Raw genomic sequence first — 23,786 nt, forward strand, 5'->3', positions numbered from 1 at the left:
ATTTAAGAATGTTTAAACTCAATTTGTACTAAAATGCCCTTACGTTTAATTTAATGACTTTTCAATGGACGTATAAGGAATTGAAGTGAGAAAATTATGATTCCTAGATGGAAGAATAGTTTAAGTTGGTACAAGCATGTGGTAATTTTGGGAGATTTTTTCGGAACTCGGAGGAATTTTTAAGGAATTATTGAAGTTGGACCAATGAGGAGGTGACATGTGACAGGACGAAAAATAAAATAAAAAGTTACTGTGCTATACTGTTCACACGTGGGTTGCTTTTCTCCTTTTCTTCCTCTTCTTCCGCTCCGCGCGTCTTCATCGTCTTCCTCTCTCATTTCTGTTTATGCAACGAAGAACAAAAAAAGAAATTGAAGTTTTTGTTAAAAAAAATTTGGAAATTCATTTCTTTCGTTTTAGAGTTCAGATTGTTGAACCGTTTTCGCCGACGTGATCGTGAGAACGAGCTCTACAATCTAAGGTAAATTTCGATGCCTCTCTTGCAAATTTCGAAATTGCTCAAATAGTAGATTTTTTATGGTTTAAATTGTAATTTCATATTCTGAGGTTAGGTTAATGTCCTCGACGTCCTGAGCACGGTTGTGTGCTCGAAATTGCGAGATTTTGTCGTTGGACCGACTATCGAGCTTTGCAAATTCTGGACCGTTGGATCGTGTCCGATTTTGTATATGTTGTAGCTGGTATTGTTGTGGGTTAGGTTCAGACTAATCATAGATCGTATATCACTATATGAAGTTATTGTGTTTTGAAGTTAAGGTGAGCTATCGCAGTTTGATCGTGTGTGATCGTGCAATTAAGAATGATCCGACCATTGAATTAGGCCCAAATTGATGCAGGGTGATGTCAGAACTATTTAGATTCTATTGGTGCGATCGGATTGGAAATCTGAGGTCATGGGTTGAGGAGGCTTTTAGGAGTGTCGGCTTTTTGGTTCGAAATTTCCTCAGCGTATATCTTCACGTCCAATCCAAGATTATAGAGGATTCCTCCTCCAACCCTTAAATCAACATGAATATGCAAGAGCACAGGCCACAAAAATCATTTGTTTTCTTCCACTGGAGACCAAGTCAATAGAGAATTTATCAAAAATAGCCAAAACTTGATCCTTAATTTCAAAAATGACATTTTTTGTAAAATATTTCAAATATAGCAAAAAACTTACCTAAATAGACACAAATGCCCTCAAATTTAAAACATGTATAAACCTAAAAAATAAACCTTATTAAATAAAAATTTGGAATATTTTTAACCCACGTTTGTATAGAAGAACATAAGTTGAAATATATCATCCTATTTATTGATATTAGTCAATTTAAACTTAGTCCCAATCCAAGCATCACCAAACATCGGATGAGTGTTATTCAACTTCAGCCAATTCAAGCCAAGACAATTTCTGAGCATAGTTCATGCCAAGACAATCTTCCGAAACAAACGAGGTTGAAGGGACCAACTTGGCAAATGACTGAAAGACTCGTTGCCAGATCAATTGCGCAAGTCTGTCCGAATGACACCATTATTTTGTCTTCTCTGATGGACCAATCCGCCGAGTGTTCCCCATACATATAAATGCTGCACTGGCTTCTCAAAGAAGCTAAGAGCATCTCCAACCGATGTGTCAAAGCTGATGTGGAATGAAGGCTGGAGGTTGAGATGTTATTTTTGACATCCCAAAAGCAAGATGTCAAATGAATATTTTATTATTTTTTCTTTTCTTTTTTTTTTAATTAAAAATAAATCAACACTAAAATGTAATAAAATAATAATTTAATTTGACATATCGGGTAAATTTAAATTTGATGTTTGGTATTTGACATCTTCCTTGGAGATGCTCTAATAAGTTTCAAAATTGGCAGCCCATCCCACACGTCACGTTGCCTTTTAAAAGCCACACAAACATATTTGTTCAATTTGAGTGACAAAGTCAAAAGAATTTTCCACATAAAAAAATTGATTTGTCTTTTATGTGGAAAATTCTTTTGACTTTGTCACTCAAATTGAACAAATATGTTTGTGTGGCTTTTAAAAGGCAACGTGACGTGTGGGATGGGCTGCCAATTTTGAAACTTATTAGCTTCTTTGAGAAGCCAGTGCAGCGTTTATACGTGTGGGGAACACTCGGCGGATTGGTCCATCAGAGAAGACAAAATAATGGTGTCATTCGGACAGACTTGCGCAATTGATCCAGCAACGAGTCTTTTAGTCATTTGCCAAGTTGGTCCCTTCAGCCTCGTTTGTTTCGGAAGATTGTCTTGGCATGAACTATGTTCAAAAATTGTCTTGGCTTGAATTGGCTTAAGTTGAATAACACTTATCCGGTGTTTGGTGATGCTTGGATTGGGACTAAGTTTAAATTGACTAATATCAATAAAAAGGATGATATATTTCAACTTCTGTTCTTCTATACAAACGTGGGTTAAAAATATTCCAAATTTTTATTTAATAAGGTTTATTTTTTAGGTTTATACGGGTTTTAAATTTGAGGGCATTTGTGTCTATTTAGGTTAGTTTTTTGTTATATTTGAAATATTTTACAAAAAATGACATTTTTGAAATTAAGGATCAAGTTTTGGCTATTTTTGATAAATTCTCAAGTCAATACTTGTTTTTTTTTTTTTTTTCCCGAAATGGACCAAGTCAATACTCACCACAAAATCCAAGTCGGAAACCAACATGTAGAGTGTAGCCAAGCCCACTTGACAGATAGGGCAAGACTTCAAAGTCAACAACTCAATACATAAGGCACGGCAATGAAATCATGGTTACAACAACCGAGTTGGCAACAGATACAACTCTGTAAAATATTATGACAAGCATTAGAATACAGATTGTTAGCACTCACTACTACAATTTTCCCCTGTCCTGGCAACCCTCTATGGTCAGTAGAAACCCTATTACTGAGGGAATTTCGTCACTATTGGCTTCCTGACAAGTGCAGTGGCGAAAATCAGGATTGTCAGTAAAACTCTTGTCAGTACTACTATTACTGACCAACTTTTGCAACTTATTCGCCAGAAAAAGTCTCTCTCTGACACAAGTCATAAAAGACTCCAAATGATTACTGACAACTCCAAATTATTATTGACAAAACAAGTTGCCAGTATTAAACAAGCTTTTGTTAAGATTATTGTCAATGCGCCATTAAATATGTTTTTCTTTCAAATGCCTTTTGTTTTGTAATATTATCTATACATTTTTCTTTCTATAAAAATTTAATTGATATACTAAAATTGTAATAATAATTATAAGTACACTATTATAAATAGTCAAAGATTGAAACATACAACAACCATCCTTATAAATAGGATATAAAGTCGATAGAGTTCAAAAACTTTAGTTGCCTAACCTATACAAAACTATGAAATATTCTACTAGTACTACAAAAGACCCATTGCCTTCGTCTGAATCCAAGGCACCTGATGGGGTTTCACCCCAAGTCCACCACGAACTCTATTATTTGTCTCAAGACCCATTGACTCGACATAAGCCCTTCTTCGTATCTCTAAATTATCAGGACATTCATCTTCAATCAATCCCTTCAACTTTTCCTGCATTTCAGCCTAACAAAAAAAAATTATATATATTCAGTTTATCTTTCTCCATCCAATTATGGTCATCATAGAATAAGCAGCCCAATAAACTCTACAATGATGAATTGCATTATGTATTAAAAACATAGGAAAATAATCTTCTGGATCTCTACATTTCTATTTTTCATATACTTGAACAAATAAAAGAACATAAAGAATAATGAGCAAGAAAACATAAATGAATAAAACTACCTTTAAAAAACTTTCTGGATGCTTAAACAAATAACAAGGCAACCAAAACAAATTAACAGAACAACTCAAACATATATAAAAGCCCAATACTCTCAATACTATGAACAATTTTATTCAACAATAATCAAAGAACAACCATATAATAGAAAAGGGTAAAAGGGAAACAGACTTGGATTTTAAGTTTCCAAAAAACATTCAACAATCCTGCAATAGATAAACACATACCCACAAATTAGACTCATCAAACAAACAAAAGAAATAGGAACACAAGTCTCACCTGAACATGGGCCTTCTTTCAAGAAGAAGGACCAAATCACCCACAACTGAAAAGAGCAAAGAAAACCCCCAAATTTAATCCCCCTATCAATTTGAACCAGCATATACTTAAATCACTACCACACCATTCCTCCAACTCCAATAGCTCGAAGGAAGAAAATGATTTCTTCAATGGAAAAACAAAAGAGAGGAAGGAAGGAGGGGAGACTGAGTGACACAGAGAGCAAAACCCAAAAAACAAAAGAAAAAAACAGAGAGAAGATATGGTTCGTTTGGAGTAGAGAGAGTTTTTAGAGTTACTTTTTTGTAATCAAAAAGTTAAAAAAATTATATTTAAGTCCAGTAGTGGCAAAGCAACTTGTCAGTGATAAAATTTGGCTTCCCGCTATCTAAAAATTTGGGCGCCTGATGTTTTCGCTTCCCACCCTTGAAGCTGCTGGCACTGTGGCTCGCTAGCAAAATTAGTAATGACGAAAGACTTCGCCAGTATCATTTAGTAGTGGCAAATCACTTTACTTAGTCAGTAATGGGTTCTAGTACTGGCTGAAATGCTCCTTCGCCAGTATTAGGTTGTCAGTACAAGCTAAAATTGTAGTAGTGACTGGCTCTCAATGACGTGGAGTTTAGTATAAATCTATAGGTGAAATTACTTCCATATTAAAAAGCATAGTTAGTAAAATAGGGGACATAAAAAATACGAATAAAATGTTTACACATATTATCTAACTAAAAAAAAAGGAATATAGAGTATTTCAATATTAATTAGGGAAATAGCGGTATATACCCCCAAGTTTATAATCTTAACTAAAAATATCACCCCCCCCCCCCCCCCAGTATTTGTACAACTATCACCTATAAATATAAAATTATTGTCCACTTATTGCTGAATTTTCACAACTTCAGAAATTTTGTTCTCTCTTAGGTCACTCAGCTCTCTCTCTCTCTCTGGCACAACTCTCTTTCTGTTTGGTTTCTGTCTAAAGCAGCTCGCTGTGTCTCTCTTGGCTCTCTCTGTGTCTAGCGCAACTCTGTGTCTCTCTCTTTGCTCTCTTTCTCATAGCGCAGCTCTTTCTCTCTCTAGGTTCGTTATGTATCTTTCTCCCTCTATTCGGTCTCTTGCTCTCTGTTTGGAATCGCGAACCCCTCCCTTTAGGTATGTCTTCTGAATAGCTGCTTGCAACCTTGAAGCTTTAGTGGATTGCCGACCTCGAAAAGGTAGTGTTGATGGTTATTTTCTTAAAATTAGTGGGATTATGTGAAATGGGTTATATTTTGATTGTTTGTGTTTGTGATAAATTCGTTTTGGCTTTAATTGCTTTGGGTTAGGTTTTGTTGAATATTCATGCTCAGTCATCTGGGTTTGTACCAATTGCACTTAGATTGGTCTGGATATGTGAATCTTAAAACTTGGGATTTTCCATTTGATGTAGTATATCTGTATAGTGTGATAGCTGATGTGTTACCGTTGTACTGCTGTTGCATTCCTCTTATTTCACTGTCGTATTGCTGTTATGTTGATGTTATATTGCTATTATATTGCTTTTATATTGATGTTATATTGCTATTGTATTGTATGGTTATTGTGGTTATATTGTGTTAATGAAATGTTGTTTTGTCATGGTCAGAAATGAAGACAATTGTTATTCTCGTGTGCTACAATGGAAAATGGGTCACCTCGAAGAAGATGTGCAAATACGAAGGGGGTGAGTCAAAAGGCTTAATAGTTCCACGGACCATCAAATTTGCTGAACTGTTGGACCGTGTGCATCAGATTCGTAATACAAACGGCAGGGAAGACAAGGTTAGCTTAAAATTCTCAGTTTTGGTGGCCTCAAATGAGTGGAAGCACATAAAGATTGAGGACGATGATGATGTCAAATTTTTTATGAAGTACAATTGTGAGGTAACACCTTCAAAACTAGCTCCCTTATTCGTGAGTATAGAAGATAAAGGACTGAGAAATGATGTAGTTGATAGTATGCATATGACGACAGATAGTAGTCGGATGGGTCGTTCTTCAGTTGGCATTGTTGAAAGCAATCAAGTAACTTGGAATAATACAAATGGCACTGATGTGGGAGGTGAAATAGGGACAGATTTTATGGATATGATTGATTTTAGCGAGGTGGATCAGATGCATGGTGGTGATAATGGTACTGAAAGAAATGAAGTGTCAGTGTACTCTGCCCCTCCTATTTCGGGCTGCTTGAACACATCTGCCCAACTGCCACTAATGCGTTTAGGAGGAGAATCTGAACCCATTCGTGAACATTATTCGAATGAAATAGGTGAACAGAACCGGTACAATGAAGCCGGTGTAAATGATGGAGAGGCATATTTGGATGGGGGGTGTTGTGCCTCAAAAGAGGTTTCTTTTAAAAGTTATAAACTCGCAAGCGCACGAATCGAATATAGCATAAGTGTGTAAGAGCGAGATCGTACCCAAGGGATTGCGGGTAAAGATAGAAAACCAATTATACCCAAGTTAATTTCATTGCCAACCTAGTTGATTTAAATGGTGATTTGTTTGTTCATAAAGAAAATTAAATAAAGCATAAAACAAATATGGAAATGACAATAAACTAAAATTAAGATTTACATTTATGAGAAAAATAACTAAGGTATTAGAATCAACACCATCATTCCATAAGATCCTAATTATTTATCTTTCAATTCCCATGGAGTAGCAATCTAGAAATCAATCTACTGCTTTCTCAAGATTTATCAATTAAGCTTGTAATTTATATCATAAGTAAATTTTCCTTCCCTTCATAAGTACAAATTCTAAGCATAAAATGTAAACAAAATTATTTAACTACAAAGGATCAAAGTTTCCTAAGCATCCTATGTGAAAAAGTTCATTTGAATAACAAAATATCAAAGAAATTTGTAAATTAGAAATAAAAACCAAGGGTGAATTAATAGATTAATCCAAACTCTTAACTACCACAAATACATGTTATATGTCACAATACATGATAGAAGTGGTGAAAAGAAGATTAATCTATTAATCATGTGAAGTGAAAATTATAATCATTGAACACCACAATATTTGAGAATTGAAAATAAAAACTAGAATTCTATTTAATAATGGTGTTTCATCCAACCTTAGTTAAGTAATTTAAATAGACATAATTAATATTTAAAACAAAACAAAGAAACTAAAATACATAATTGACATGAGAACTAGGAAAGGAAGAACAAGTTTAAAAGAGTTATTAGCTCTTGGTTCTTTCCTTTCCATCATTGTTCTCTTTCTTCCTCACTCTTTCTCTCTTTCTCTTGCCGTGTGTTTCTCCTCAATTCCTTCACACCACTCTCTGAGAACAATCTGAAAATATAAATAGCCTACAAGTGCCAACAAGTGCTGGCTGCCACCTCCATTTGTTTCCAAAGTGGTAACTCAATTCCAACTTGAATTGGTTTCCACCTTCCAACTCCATCACGTGAGTCCAACTAAGTTTGGCAGCCAACTTTTAATTCTTTAATGAGTTCTATCTTTATGAAAGATTGGGGTGGCAAAGTATCTACAAATATCTCACAACCTGAAGATATCTTGACAGTTGTTCCAGCAACTCCTTTGCTGCAACTATTTTTCTCACTTCACATTGCATCATTGGTGAGCTGTTGTAACATGCAGATCAGTTGGATAGGCTACACTTGTTCAATGGAGCTCAAATTTGGATATGTTCTAGTCAACATCCATTGGAACAAGTTTCATGAAGGATAATTATTCATTTGAGCATGGGAGAATTCGTTTTTCAGGCCTGCAAATGGACTGTACAGCATGAGCTGTAAAAGGCAAAGTCATCAAATCCAAATTGAGTTCTTCCTCTCTTTGTTTCTTTAATGATGGAAGCTTGCATGCATGTCCTAGAGCATATTAATGCAATTGATTGCTTCTTCTTTGGTTTTGGCTTTGAACCACACGTTGTCTTGAGCATATTTCTTTGACTATGGCTGCATACATTTTCATCTTTCTTCTACCTTCTCATGCCATTGGTGGAAGACACTTAATATCTACAAATAACCACTCATTAAATATAAAAACAAGATTTGGAATGAAACAATAAAAATACTCTAATAGATTTACATAAAACAAAAGAAAATACTAACAAATATAAATTTAAGGGTAAAACTTGTATTAATTTTGTGCTCATCAAATACCCCCAAACCTATATTTTGCTAGTCCTCGAGCAAAAGAAAATAAAAACTAAGTAGAAAAGAAAACTAAGCCACTTTCGCAGGGATCTCGATTGCATTTAGCATATGCAACAAGCCTTTAAACCTCTAGGCATCCCTAGTAGGAGGAGTTGTGTCTCCTGAGGGTTTAACAGATACGATACCCACAAACGTTTTACTGACTCTGTAAAACAAAGTAATTAGAAAACTTAAAAGAAAGAAAAAAAAATTAAAAAATAAAAACAAAAACAAAAACAAATTCAAAATAAAAACAAAAATAAAAACTCAAAACAATCTTTCCGCACATTTTCTGAAGAGAAATGACTCATGCACATGACTTAAACGTTTTAACAATGAAAGCTCAGTTTTAGACATTATTTACAAGGTGGCAAAGTTCAAAACGTAATATGCTTAAAGTGTAGTAGTGTGATGGCCAAATTCAACTCATTCTCCAATTTCAATTTTTTTACAAAACTTCAAAAATCATATCAAGCACAAATGTAACTTCAAATCTCACCAAAGTTGTCCTCTCACAAATGAATCACTCATAAGAGGGCTACAATGCATCACTCAATTATAAATATGAGAATAGAGTTAAACCATAAGGGACTTAACTCACAATAGAAGGATGAAAAACATGCATAACTATGATCTCAAGAAGGATGCCAAACACTTAAAAGTTTAAAAAATGTGTGCAGTTCAACCACATGACATTTAGGATCAATTTAGGTCTTTTACCATGGGTTTTAATGGGGCTAAGGGTGTAAGGTGAGTGAGAAATGAAAGATATGGATACAACAAAGTTCAAGGAACTCACAATGTAAGAGCATATAACAGTTGATTACAAGACTTTGAATCCTTACGCTTTAGATTTTATTTTTTTACTTGATCAACTAGACCACAAAGCTTTATGCCTCCATTTATTTTGATTCACACTCCTTTCTTCTATTTGAACAACCATCAATTTATTTTTTGAAGCCAATAAAGAAACTTGGACTCGAAATCTGAATCCAATGTCACTTAACCACAACTTTTCTCTTTTCTTTCACTCTTTGAGTGAAGTTCTTTTTTTTTTTTTTTTTTAATTATTTATTTTTATTTATTTTAAATGTAATATCTCTTCCCAAACTTAGCATAAAAAACACATCCAAACTAAAGCTCATGAGTTCCTTAGAAAGGTAAATTCTTGTTTTTCAGGCTAAGGCTAAGACTAATAATTGGTTAAATGAAAGAAAAGGCTTACATGTAGGCTCAAAGTGGTTACAATGGAAAATCATGCTTAAGCATGCATACGGTTAGTTTGAAAGGCAAAAACGGTTCAAAGAGAGCCTTAATATCATTTCTCAAATGTCACGTAATCAAATTGCACAAGAATGAATTGTTTTTTTTTTTTAAGTGCTCAACCAAGTCAATGAATAATGAGATCAAACAACAACTTGGATGACAAGAAAATAAGAATATGTGTATAACACTTATGAAATGAAGCACAAGGCTCAAAGCTCACATTATATGGTTATACAAGTCTAATTCATGCTTGATACAATTCTTTGGATCATGCAAGTCCCTTAACTGGAGAATTATGAAACAAATGGCAAGTGCATAGAGTGGTTCAAACATATCATGCTAGAACGATGCCATTAAGTAAATATATATATTTTTTTTTATATAGACATTTTCAATCAAGTCATGTAAACATTTATCATAATCTCATCTTATGTGTCCGGAAAGTGACTTGAAAACAAAATGACTCAAAACTGAAAAGAAAACAAACTAAAAGAAAGCAAGAAATTAAGTGAAACGAAAATAAGACTTGCTATCCCTTCCCAAACTTAGAAATAAACATTGTCCTCAATGTTGAAAAATTTAGGCATCAGCAAAGTTATAACAAGAAATGAAAGGGATTTAAAGTAATTAAATAAAAGAACAAACAAGAATTAAAACTACAATTTAGTTGCAAAAACAAAATCAAACAAAACAAAACCAAACCAAATACAACAGTAAGCCCTAACAACAGTTCTACGCATGCAAAAATCCAACCCATGAGAACGTTCAAATCAATTGAAAACCCAACCCAAACGAAAGCCCAAACACTTCTTTTATTATTATTATTATTAATTATTGTTTTTATTATTATTAAAAATTAAAGAAAACAAAGAAGCGTTGTCAAAAGCGCAAGGAACGAGATTTCTGAAAAGAGAGAAGAGGGGCCGGATGTCTCGTTTACTGATAGGTCACGAGCCAAAAGAGGTGAGGGGCGTGTCAGCGTGCAGAGGCCGCTTTTACATCCCCCAAGCCAGAATTATTGGCTTCGTAGGAAGGCGCGACGACTATTTGTTTCTTGAAAGCGCTGAAAGGCAGAAATACATTTAAGAGGGTTGGGGGACGGGTGCAGCAGAAGGAGATAAGCTGTAGGGGCGTGCGAAACCCAGAAGCGCAGCGGCTAGGGTTTAGAAAAAATTAAGTCTATAAAAGGCAGAGAAAAAAAAAAATGAAAAACACAAACTCCTAAACACACAAAAGAGAAAAGAAAGAAGAAAAGAGAGTGAAAAATCAAAATGGCCTCTTCCTATCCATTTTCGTTGGATCTTAACTTAGCTCCACCGACTCAGACTTGGGGCCAAGCAGTGGCACCAGTATGGGTGCCCTACTTTGCCTCCGCACAGGGGCCTGTAACAGTAAATGACTCAATACTCCTGGACAACGATGTTGCCATTGGAGTTGCGAGAAATCTAGTGACTCCTAAAGATATACGTGTGCTGGGCACAAGGGATGACAATCGGGTCGTGAGCGACTCCCTGGCACTGAGCGTGCAGAGTACAACATGTGTCGCAAGTTTGGGTCATCGCCTACTTGCGAAGTCCCATGAGGGAGGTGCTGAAAGGTCAGTTGGCGGCGGAGCGAAGTATGGTTGAAGATTGTCAGAGTGTTATAAAAAGCTTGAAAAGGGAGATGTCAAGGATAGTGGAGGTGAATCGACACCAGCTAGAAGTATTGCGGGACGAGAATAAAAACCTATCAAAGATGGTAGAGTTGTACTCTCGAGACATGCGAAAGCAGCTGGAGGACCTAGACCGACCAGGGAAACGCAAGCAATCAGATCGCGAGAGAAGTTTTGCTGAAGCGAAGATTGCGATCTTTGGGAGCTCAAGTGATGAGCCCCAAGAGGCTGTGCGTGAAGACCCTGGAGAGGACATCCAGAGGGCCAAACTCAAAGCTCCTATGGTCGAGACACCGAGCACTATGAAAAAATAATTTCTAATGTATTATTGGTGTGCCTGTTTGTTTCGCCCTTTCCCTGTATTTTTCATTTTCATTTTGTTTCACTCTTTTTTTTTCTTTTTTTTCTTTTTTTTTCTTTTTTTTTTTCGGAAATGAAAGAAATTAAGTTGCAAAAGAAAGAGTAAGCACACTTCCCAAACAAAACAAAGATGACAGCCGAAAGGGAAAACACACTTCCCAAACTTAAAATAAAACAAAGCAAAACACAAAGCACCAAAAAAAATAAAAATGAAAGTAACGGGCAAAAACATAAAACACCAGAAAACACGGAGGTAAAAAGAAAAGTAAAGTGAAAGTAGAAATGCTCCCTTCTAAATGCATGTGACCGCAAAATCCTCGTGAAGCGTAGGGATCCGAGAAAAAAGGGCAACGGCTAGATAGCAATCTGGAGATCCGAAGTGGATGTCGGCTCCCTCATCAGTAGATGTCTATTTAAACCGTGCATTGGTTAAGTGTTGGAGTACCCTTCATTTCTTCCTGCTAACTCAAGAAAAACCATCAAAAAAAATCCAGAAACAAAACAATGGCATCCTCATGCGCTCACCTCGATGATCTCAACCTTGAATTGTCCCTTGCACCTCCGAATGCCCAGATAAGGGCTCCTCCAAACCCTGTCTTCCCAAACTCTACATATCATCACGGCACGGCCTCAAACTTTGCTGAGGCAATACCGAACTTTGCTAAGGCAAGGCCGAACAGAGCAGTGCTGCTGGGAGGCATGATTGGCAGCAAGCTCACACCTGCAGATCATTGGCATATAGCACACAGGTTTGACAATGTGGCAGTGGATGAGTCCCACACTTTTACCGCGCTCCAAGCGGTCTCGGCCACAAATCTGGGCTTGCGCCTACTGGCGAGGACGCGGGAGTGTTCAGCACTGAGTGAGGAGGTGGCCTCCTTGAAAGCTCTGGTGGCGGATTTGCAGAAACGGCTCTACTGTGCCAACCAGAATGTAGAAGCACTGCAGAAGAGAAATAATGATCATGTCGAACTTTTGCAGGTTCTACAAGTAAGAGCAAATAGAGGCAATTAGCATGATGCCTCAGGTGGCTCAGAATCTGGAAACAAACATGTGATTGAGAAATTTATGTATGCATTTTCACATTTGTGTATGTAATCACATGTTTATGAAATGAATAAGTTTTTGAGCCAAATTTCTAAGTGTGCAATCATGAAGCAATCTACTTCCCAAACTTAACAACAAATTAAATACATAAACAAGTAAAAAGAAAGAAAGAATTACAGTAATAAAAACAAAGAGAGACAAGAAATTCGGAATTACTTTAAAAATAAATAAATAAATAAAAATAAAACAAAACTTCTAAACCTTACCCCTGAACCTAAATCAAACATTGTCCTTAATGTTTCAAAATAAAAGCATAGCAAATGTATGAAATAAGAGGGTAAATGATATAGAAAGATAATACCTGGAAAATATGCGTGCCAATCCCTTGGTATTTATCCATTGCAGAATAAAAGACAAAAATAATAAATAAAAAAAAATAAAAAAAATTCCAAGCAAAAATAAATAAAGACCCAAAAAGAAAACTAAAATCTATACAAACATGAAAAGAAAAAAAAAAATCACTCATGAAGAAAAAAAATAATAAAAAAATAAAAATAAAAATAACCACACAAATAAATAAGCAAAAATTATATTGTTTTTTTTTTTAACACTCAGTAAAAAAAAACTAATACTACGTAAAAAAAAAATTTAACTTATTTTAAAAACACACAAATATACAAGCAACTCACGGATGACCAGTTAAGGACCTCAGAAAACACAGCCAGGGGATCCGGGAAGGTTGGAGGGGTCACAATGGTCCCGCTTAAAACCCAAACTTCTTAAACACCGAAGGTGTCGCCTAAAGAACTCCTAGACACTGTATTGACGAAGACGCTCAATTGAGTTACCAAAAGTCAGCTCATATGAAAAATCTTTTTTTTTTTTTTAAATTTGTGTTTTTTTTAAAAATAAAAAATAAAATAAAAAATAATAATAACAATAACAAAACAAGAAAAGAGAAAGGATTGGAATGCTCCCCTTGAAGCGATTAGGTCGAGCATGGATGCATTTGGAGGTCGCGACTTCTCCTACTACTCCATACTTCTCCTCCTTATGATTAGAGTTGTCTTCTTTTCCTTTTTTATTGATACCTGTACAAACAAGCACATAAAGTTCAAGCAATAAGCACACAAATTGACATAAAGAAAAAGAAATGAACTTTCTTAAAATAAAATAAAATAAAATATAAAACTTCTTCCAAGTCCAAAGTTGCACCAAAAGAAGCTTTAATGATATAACTGAAACAAATAAATGAAAAATTAATACACAATTATATTACAATATGAACAAGAGAATTAACAAAATCATTTTTTTTTTTTTTTTTTTTTTTTGTAATTTTTTTTTATTTATAAAAGGTTAATACATATTACAATAGAAACAAGATAATTGACAAAATCTAAATTTTTTTTTATTTTTTTATTTTTATTTTTATATTTTCTAATTTCGTTTTTTTTTCTTTTTTAAAAGTTTTATATATATATTACAAAACTAAATTATAACTAGTGGAAGAATTTAATTAACCAAAATATGATTAGTTTTCCGTTGCAATCCCCAGCAACGGCGCCAAAAACTTGTTGTGCCTCAAAAGAGGTTTCTTTTAAAAGTTATAAACTCGCAAGCGCACGAATCGAATATAGCATAAGCGTGTAAGAGCGAGATCGTACCCAAGGGATTGCGTGTAAAGATAGAAAACCAATTATACCCAAGTTAATTTCATTGCCAACCTAGTTGATTTAAATGGTGATTTGTTTGTTCATAAATAAAATTAAATAAAGCATAAAACAAATATGGAAATGACAATAAACTAAAATTAAGATTTACATTTATGAGAAAAATAACTAAGGTATTAGAATCCACACCATCATTCCATAAGATCCTAATTATTTATCTTTCAATTCCCATGGAGTAGCAATCTAGAAATCAATCTACTGCTTTCTCAAGATTTATCAATTAAGCTTGTAATTTATATCATAAGTAAATTTTCCTTCCCTTCATAAGTACAAATTCTAAGCATAAAATGTAAACAAAATTATTTAACTACAAAGGATCAAAGTTTCCTAAGCATCCTATGTGAAAAAGTTCATTTGAATAACAAAATATCAAAGAAATTTGTAAATTAGAAATAAAAACCAAGGGTGAATTAATAGATTAATCCAAACTCTTAACTACCACAAATACATGTTATATGTCACAATACATGATAGAAGTGGTGAAAAGAAGATTAATCTATTAATCATGTGAAGTGAAAATTATAATCATTGAACACCACAATATTTGAGAATTGAAAATAAAAACTAGAATTCTATTTAATAATGGTGTTTCATCCAACCTTAGTTAAGTAATTTAAATAGACATAATTAATATTTAAAACAAAACAAAGAAACTAAAATACATAATTGACATGAGAACTAGGAAAGGAAGAACAAGTTTAAAAGAGTTATTAGCTCTTGGTTCTTTCCTTTCCATCATTGTTCTCTTTCTTCCTCACTCTTTCTCTCTTTCTTTTGCCGTGTGTTTCTCCTCAATTCCTTCACACCACTCTCTGAGAACAATCTGAAAATATAAATAGCCTACAAGTGCCAACAAGTGCTGGCTGCCACCTCCATTTGTTTCCAAAGTGGTAACTCAATTCCAACTTGAATTGGTTTCCACCTTCCAACTCCATCACGTGAGTCCAACTAAGTTTGGCAGCCAACTTTTAATTCTTTAATGAGTTCTATCTTTATGAAAGATTGGGGTGGCAAAGTATCTACAAATATTTCACAACCTGAAGATATCTTGACAGTTGTTCCAGCAACTCCTTTGCTGCAACTATTTTTCTCACTTCACATTGCATCATTGGTGAGCTGTTGTAACATGCAGATCAGTTGGATAGGCTACACTTGTTCAATGGAGCTCAAATTTGGATATGTTCTAGTCAACATCCATTGGAACAGGTTTCATGAAGGATAATTATTCATTTGAGCATGGGAGAATTCGTTTTTCAGGCCTGCAAATGGACTGTACAGCATGAGCTGTAAAAGGCAAAGTCATCAAATCCAAATTGAGTTCTTCCTCTCTTTGTTTCTTTAATGATGGAAGCTTGCATGCATGTCCTAGAGCATATTAATGCAATTGATTGCTTCTTCTTTGGTTTTGGCTTTGAACCACATGTTGTCTTGAGCATATTTCTTTGACTATGGCTGCATACATTTTCATCTTTCTTCTACCTTCTCATGCCATTGGTGGAAGACACTTAATATCTACAAATAACCACTCATTAAATATAAAAACAAGATTTGGAATGAAACAATAAAAATACTCTAATAGATTTACATAAAACAAAAGAAAATACTAACAAATATAAATTTAAGGGTAAAACTTGTATTAATTTTGTGCTCATCAGGGGGTTTTCGCGAAGTCATTGGAATCCGAAAATTACAGTTGGGCAAATTTTCTCTACTAAGAAAGCATTGTTGACGGAGTTACAGTTGATGGCATTAAGAGGCCACTTTGAATTTAAGGTGCAATCGTCTTGCACTAAGAGGTTGGTTGTGGTTTGTTGTCAACGTCCATGCCCATGGCGAGTCCGAGCATCAAGATTTGGAGATAATAGCTTCATGATTGTGAGGTGTACAACTATCCATAAATGTGATTTGAGGGTTGTAAGTGACAACCATCGTCAAGCAACTGCAGCACTTGTAGCCACTTCATTTAAAAGGAAGTTTAAGGATTCTCGGACAATATACACACCAAGTGACATTATGAGAGATGTGAAACACAACTTTGGTTTCAGCATCCATTATTCGAAAGCTTGGAAAGCAAGGGAGTTAGCTCTATTGTCCATTAGAGGATCAGCGGAGGAGGCATATTATATCCTTCCAGCTTATTGCTATGAATTGGAGCGTATGAATCCCGGCACAAAAACACACATCCAAACTGATGAGAACAATCACTTTGTGTATTTATTTATGGCGGTTGGCGCATGTATTAGAGGGTTTCGTTCTTCCATGCGCCCAGTGATAGCCGTGGATGCCACTCATTTAAAATCCAAGTACAAGGGTGTTATGTTTGTAGCAAATGCATTTGATGGTAATTGAAATATATATCCTCTTGCTTTTGGGATTGGGGATTTGGAGACGGATGCATCATGGCATTGGTTTTTCACTAAACTTCATGAAGCCATTAGTGAGTGTCCCAATCTTGTTATTATTTCTGATCGCAATGTTAGCATAGAGAATGTGTGGAACAAAGTTTTTCCAACGGCGCAACATGGCATATGCTTTTATCATATGAAGGGGAACATGAAACGCACTTGCAAGTTGAAAAAGCATGATCGCATACTTATGAACTTTGAGAAGGCTGCGAAATCTTATTCCATTGCTGAATTTGATTGTCATTTTCGCAAGATCAAGCGAAAGGAACATGTTGCTCAATATCTTGAAGACGCAGGGTTACATAAGTGGTCTAGAGCTCACATGGATGGACGCCGCTACAATGTAATGACAACAAATATTGCGGAGTCAATCAACTCAGTCCTTAGGTTTGCAAGGATGATGCCAGTGGTTCATTTGATAGGGGAAATTATGAATCTCCTTGTGAAATGGTTCACCGAACGTCATGACTTGGCTTTGAATTGCACAACAACATTGTGCCCCAATTTTGGAGAGAAGAAGTTGAGGAACAGGTTGGAGGATGCTGCAAGGATGAATGTGGTTAAAGTAAATAATGCACAGTATAATGTTTTGGACGGTTATATGAACGGCCTCGTAGATTTGACGAACAACAGTTGTAGTTGTAGAAAGTTTCAGCTTGAGCATCTACCTTGCAAGCATGTAGTTGCAGTTTGCCGCTTCTTGCAAGTAAATGTATACTCAAAGGCTTCTCGGTATTACACTCGGAAAACTTGGATGGATGCTTATTCGGATAGCATCTACCCGGTACAGCCTCACGGAAGGTGGGATATTCCTGAAGATGTTCGAAGTCAAGTTGTTCTGCCTCCCATGGCAAGGGTCATGCCAGGCAAACGAAAGAAGTTAAGAATTCCCTCGCACGGAGAGGGCACCATTACAAGAAAGTGCTCAAGGTGTGGTTCCAGAGGCCAAAATAAAAGCACCTGTAAAAACAATATTCCATTGCTCAATGTATCTTAGACAATATGATTTGTGTTGCTTTGGTAGGTCATGTAAACTTTACTTTTATTTGTGGTGGGTTTCGTGTTATGTTGAATGGGAATTGTTTTACATTTGCATAATTTGGGTTGCATTGCTACAGCATGCTGTATTGCTTCCAGATTACTATTTTATTGTACTTTTATTGCACTGGTATTGCTTCCAGATTGCTATTATAATTTGAGTACGAAATTAAAGGGCCTGGAATGTAATTCCAAAAGGATCCAAAACATTAAAGTTCTTAGAATTCCTTTATTACACAGTTACCCTGATACTTCGACTAAACCTTCTTTTCTGATTACAAATTCGGCGGATGCATAGGCCAGATGTGGGGCAAATACAAGGTGAAATGTCCTATGTGTTTGACTACATATAGTTGTTGAAGGAGCATTACGAATGTTAACCCCAATAGATTGCTCATGTCTTGCCAAGAACACTCTTGAATTTATGCAATGTGCCCAAGCCAGTCCCAAAGCTGGACTCACCCGTCTGCCTGATGTGTCCAGGGACTCCAAGTTTCCCAACCTCACCCCATTCACTCCATCATGTGGCCCAATAAAATCCACCACTTGGTTGGTGACAACCACCACCAACCCAAACTTATTTGCTAAACCCTTCAATGTCCCAGATATGTTGAAGAACAATTCAGACCGCCGTTTCAAATCTGCCAGTGTTGTCTGATACTGTGATCGGAACAATGCACCAATGGAATCAATGACAATGAGTTTGACAGATAGGCGGGTGTGATCAATGGCAATAAATGCTTCTATGTCTCCAAGGACATGGATGAGTTCTTGAGCATCATGAACACCACGAACATATATGTCTTCCAATGGCTCCAACCTTATTAAGTTGGGGTATGATGCATGATAAAGGTTGCCTAGTTGTTGCAATCGACGAAATGAGAAGCTAAATTCTGTGAATATGTAGACGGAGGAGCCCCCTAGTCCGCCATGTGAGGGTGGGAGCTGAGCTCGTACCATAAGTTGGAGACAAAGCTGCGTCTTCCTGGAACCACTCTCCCCTACCAATTCTGTTATGGAGTTGCAGGGTATCCCACCCCCCAAGCAGTGATCTAGTATTGGGCATCCAATGGATAATTTAGGGGTTGAAAGAGGAAGGAGCATGAGGTTTTGGGGTGTCATGTTTCTGTAATTTAGGGGGGGATGTGATGGTGCCACAAGGCATGCATTATATATATAGAGTTCATTTTGAAGGTCTGTAATGTAGGCCATATGTCTTTTAAGGGATGTATACTTCATCCTTTTTCCAGGTTGTAATTACTTTTTTTTTTGTTTTTCACCAAATTGTTGAGGACCAAATAATTTGAAAAACATTCTGATGCAGTACGTACTATAATAGGATCATATTGTAACTCTATCATCTCTCTATTGTACTCTTATTGACATAATATTGCCATTATACGCTTGTTTATTGTACAGTTATTGCTGCTATATCGCCACTCAACTGGACACTGATAAACTGTATACGCACAAATACAAAAAGAGGCATGATCATTCCATAAAATCCTATTTCCAAACTTACATAATACAACAACAGGCCACCCCATGGTTACATAATACAAAAATACGCCACCTCATAGTTCCATTTCCCTGCTGTTGACAAATTCGAAGTTTGCATACTGTTCAAGTGCGGCGACCACGACCCATGAAATTCATGACCCCGCCCACAGTGATGTTGGCCCAGTTTCCTGCCGGATCCACTATTTTTGCAAACTTACGAAATAGTTCAAATCCCCTTTCCACTTGTTCTTACTTCAACTTGGCCATTTCTTCTGATTCCTTGAAGACCATAATTGCAGTGGTAGGGGCAATTTCAATTTTTCCTTTGATTGCCTTTATATGTACGAGATGCATGCGGGCATGATAACGAGAGCGAATTGTGCGCTTTTTTATGACATCCCATCTAGCTTGGCCCTCCACAATTTTTGATACTATGTCTGCATGGAGATTTTTCCAAAACATGGTATTGCCTCGACACTGCTGCATGCCATGGACCAAGTCTGCAGTGAGTGAATTGGGTGACTTGGCTTCTGTTTCAGTCTCCCCTCCTTCAGTAATTGAAAGCGTTGGGTTTGGTGTGACGTTATGGTCCATGGTCTTCGATATTTATTGTAGGCTGGTGTATGACTTAATTGGAAAAAAGGGGGACTAAATGTGATGGGAGTGAAATCAGTGGGGAAGGTAATGGCTGCAAGCAGGAGTTAATGTGATGGAAGCTTTGATTTCAAACAGCTGGGTTTATTAATATAGGCAGGTTTTAATGACCTGGAGTAACAGAGACAGTTAGTGGCGGGAGGGATTAGGGGGAGTCATTGGCGGGAGGGATTGGCGGGAGTCTTAGGCGGGATAGTATTGGGCGGGAGTTATTACCTAGTTGACTGTATGCCTTTTTGTAATATATTTCTATTTTGGATGTTCCGAAGTTGGTAATTTTCCCATTATGTAATTCAAATAAGGGATTTGCCTATTTGCCTAATTGATCAACTCATTCAAATTTACCAATATGGTTATTGTCTTATTTCTCATTTCAGCAATCTCAATTCGTTTCCATTTTTCCATTATTCATATTTTCCTATTTTCCATGTGTCATCCAATTATGCAATTATCAAATTATCCCTTTTTTCATTATTTGTGCCTATGTTTTCCTATTTTGCAATTTCCCAAGTTTCCTTTTGTTCTATTTCCAGTTTTCCAATTTTTCAATGTTCCTATTTTCCCATTATGTAATTCAAAAAAGTTGCCTACTTTGCCTAATTGAGAAAGTAATTAAAATTGTCCAATATGGTAATTGTAATTCGTTTCCAATTTTTCTTTTTTCCATGTGTCCCTGTTTCCTATTTCCATTTATCCAATTTTCAGTTTTTGTCCAATTATCCAATTGTTCTATTAACCAATTTTCTTTTTCCAATTGCCCTATTTTCTAAATTTTCTATTTTTCCTATTTCCAATTTTCCAATTTTCCAATTTGCTAACTTTCCTTTTGTTCTATTTCCTATTTTGCTATTTTCCAAGTTGCCTTATTTGCTATTTTTCAATTATCCAGGTATCCAATAGTCCAATTTTCCAATTTTCCAATTTGCGAATTTGCCTATTTTCCAAGTGTCCTTTTTTCCTATTTCCTATTTCCTATTTCCAATTTTCCAATTTTCCTTTTTTCCAATTTTCATGTTTTCAGAGTTTCCTTTTTTTCCTTTTTCCTATTTTCCAAGTTTCCTTTTCTTCAATTTCGAATTTCGTATTTTCCAATTTTCCAAGTTGCTTTATTTTCCAATTACCCAATTTTCCAATTTCCTATTTTCCAACTGTCCTTTTTTCCTTTTTCCAATTTTCCAATTTTCCAAGTGTCCTTTTATCCTATTTCCTAGTTTCCTCTTTCCAATTTTCCAATTTTCCAATTTTCAAAGTTTCCATTTTTTCGTATTTCCGATTTTCCAATTTTCCCATTTTCCTTTTCTTCTATTTTCAATTTTCCAATTTTCCAATCTTCCAAGTTTCCTTATTTCCCAATTTCCAAGTTTGCACTTTTGCACTATTGCTATTTTGCTATTTCCCATTAAGGTTTGCTTTTTTTCGTTTGTAAGCCAATTTTATTGTTGTTAATGTAATGCTGTACTGCTGTAAATTACAGCCAAGGAGTTAATGGTGTAGTTTGCAATCCCATCAATTTAATGCACCAACAAAATACCCAATATATGAACCTTCGTATATATAACTGCAACATAGGCAGCTTAATTAACAGGAAAGGTAAACATTCATATCAGTCTGACTCAAAGGCAAAGGCAAACATTCATATCAGTACTTCATATCAGTCTTACTCAAAGGCAAGCATTCTCCACATTCATATCAGTACTTCATATCAGTCTTACTCAAACGCAAACATTCTCCACTAAAGCTAACCATATTGTCGTTTACAACTTCAGAAAGAATCTACGTTTATTTGTTTTGTTGCAGTCGGCAGTTGTGAATTGTAGTACTTCAATACTTCAATACTTGAAGATGTCGGATGTACGGCCTCCAAACGACCAAGTGAGTTACCCGGGGGACATGCCGTGGCATGTGCCATTCCCATCTCCACCGCTGACTCCCAATGATGATCCCACTTCATCTGGAAGTGAGGCCGACAGCACTGATCCCCTTGACAAAATCTGTGCCGTCAAGTAGGAGCTCCAATATTTCTCTAAGGCAACACATTGGTGGGAGACCAAATGTGATCTTGATGGCCAAGTGATGGGAAACTTGGCCACCAAGTTGAACAAAGCATTTGCTGGAGAAGTGAAGCAAACTCTAAAAGCAAAAAGTTGGAGCAAAAAGTTAGAGTCGTTGAAGTTGAAATTGGAACAGCGAAAGAAAGATGCCGTCGAAAAATTCACAAAATCTGAAGAATATAACCATGAAATGGTTGAATGTTTCAACAACGGCTTTGAAATGTTCAGAGATTATGCTTCGGTCATCTCACCAAACTACAATTGGAGTGAAATTGATGTAGCTGGTGTGTGGGATGTGCTGAATATGGGTGCTGAGGGAATGCCTCATCATAGTCTCGTGCGTGCAGCGAGGACAAAGAACAAAGACATGGATCTTTTGATGGACCTGTAGTAAGGGTGAGTGCTGCTTCAGTTCATCTGACCCGAGTACATGGATCTTTTGTTGCCTTCGTTTTCCCTTCGCGGGATAGTATTGTTAAGGTTCGGGGGCGATTTGTTTTGCATCTGTGAAATGTACTGTAATGGATGTGTGTGTATTGTATGTACATTTACTTAATATTGCTGTTATATTGCGTGTATATTGCTTAATATTGACTTTGTATTGCATATATAGTGTATGAATATTGCCACTTATTGGATGTATAGTGTTAAACTATTGCTACCGTATCATCCATATATTGCTCCCGTATTGGCTCTATAGTGGATGTATATTGGTCTGATATTGCTATTATATCGTATGTCAATGGCATTTGGTCTAATAACACTCCACTTCGTTCAAAGTAATCCTGATTTCAAATATCACGGACACGACAATTGTTATCCATCCTTATATTTCCCAAGTTTCCTTTTGTTCTATTTCCAGTTTTCCAATTTTTCAATGTTCCTATTTTCCCATTATGTAATGAAAAAAAATTGCCTGCTTTGGCTAATTGAGAAAGTAATTAATATTGTCCAATATGGTAATTGTCTTATTTCCCATTTCCACAATTTCAATTCGTTTCCAATTTTCCTTTTTTCCATGTGTCCCTGTTTCCTATTTCCATTTATCCAATTTTCAGTTTTTGTCCAATTATCCAATTGTTCTATTAACCAATTTTCTTTTTTCCAATTGCCCTATTTTCTAAGTTTCCTATTTTTCCTATTTCCAATTTTCCAATTTTCCAATTTGCTAACTTTCCTTTTGTTCTATTTCCTATTTCCTATTTCCTTTTTCCAATTTTCCAATTTTCCTTTTTTCCAATTTTCATGTTTTCAGAGTTTCCTTTTTTTCCTTTTTCCAATTATCCAAGTTGCCTTTTGTTCAATTTCCAATTTCCAATTTTCCAATTACCCAATTTTCCAATTTCCTATTTTCCTATTTTCCAAGTGTCCCCTTTTTTCCTATTTCCTACTTTCCTCTTTCCAATTTTCCAATTTTCCAAGTTTCCATTTTTTGGTTTTTCCGATTTTCCAATTTTCCAATTTTCATTTTCTTCTATATTTCCAATTTTTGAATTTTCCACGTTTCCTTATTTCCCATTTTCCAAGTTTGCAGTTTTGCTATTTTGCTATTTTGCTATTTTCCAATTTTATTTTCTGAAATTCACAATAAATGCTTAGTTACATAGTCCTATTTTGGGTTGAAATCCACAAATTCCAATTTCCCATTAAGGTTTGGTTTTTTCGTTTGTAAGCCAAATTTATTGTTGTTAATGTAATGCTCTACTGCTGTAAATTACAGCCAAGGAATTAATGGTGTAGTTTGCAATCCCATCAATTTAATGCACCAACTAAATACCGAAGTACATGGATCTTTTGTTGCCTTC

The 23,786-nt window shown here is 35.7% G+C and overlaps 1 protein-coding gene, 1 long non-coding RNA gene and 1 pseudogene across 2 annotated transcripts; 1 reads left to right on the plus strand and 2 right to left on the minus strand.

Annotated features, from left to right (window-relative positions):
• Positions 1-3,257: 3,257 nt before the first annotated feature.
• On the minus strand, positions 3,258-4,742 carry LOC148291275 (uncharacterized). Its single transcript, XR_015826605.1, has 2 exons — positions 4,078-4,742; positions 3,258-3,578 (listed from the first exon to the last, which is right to left on the minus strand). It is a non-coding gene; the product is annotated as an uncharacterized LOC148291275 (long non-coding RNA).
• An 11,334-nt stretch (positions 4,743-16,076) lies between these two features.
• LOC148291276 (uncharacterized) lies at positions 16,077-17,735 on the plus strand. Its single transcript, XM_088245744.1, has 2 exons — positions 16,077-16,674; positions 16,765-17,735. The coding sequence occupies exons 1-2, from the start codon at positions 16,077-16,079 to the stop codon at positions 17,733-17,735; spliced, it is 1,569 nt and encodes a 522-aa protein (XP_088101870.1).
• A 281-nt stretch (positions 17,736-18,016) lies between these two features.
• On the minus strand, positions 18,017-18,898 carry LOC148291277 (DNA repair protein XRCC3 homolog pseudogene; annotated as a pseudogene).
• Between the last annotated feature and the right edge of the window lie 4,888 nt (positions 18,899-23,786).

Source organism: Prunus avium, chromosome 8 (genome assembly GCF_965620075.1).
Source record: "Prunus avium chromosome 8, drPruAviu1.hap1.1, whole genome shotgun sequence".
NCBI classification, from domain to species: Eukaryota; Viridiplantae; Streptophyta; class Magnoliopsida; order Rosales; family Rosaceae; genus Prunus; species Prunus avium.

Bases quoted from the DNA above. Each gene is read 5' to 3' on its own strand.
- LOC148291276 (XM_088245744.1), top strand. From the start codon at position 16,077: ATGGCATTAAGAGGCCACTTTGAATTTAAGGTGCAATCGTCTTGCACT. The intron at 16,675-16,764 runs GTAATTGAAATA...AACTTCATGAAG, and splicing joins TGTAGCAAATGCATTTGATG to CCATTAGTGAGTGTCCCAAT.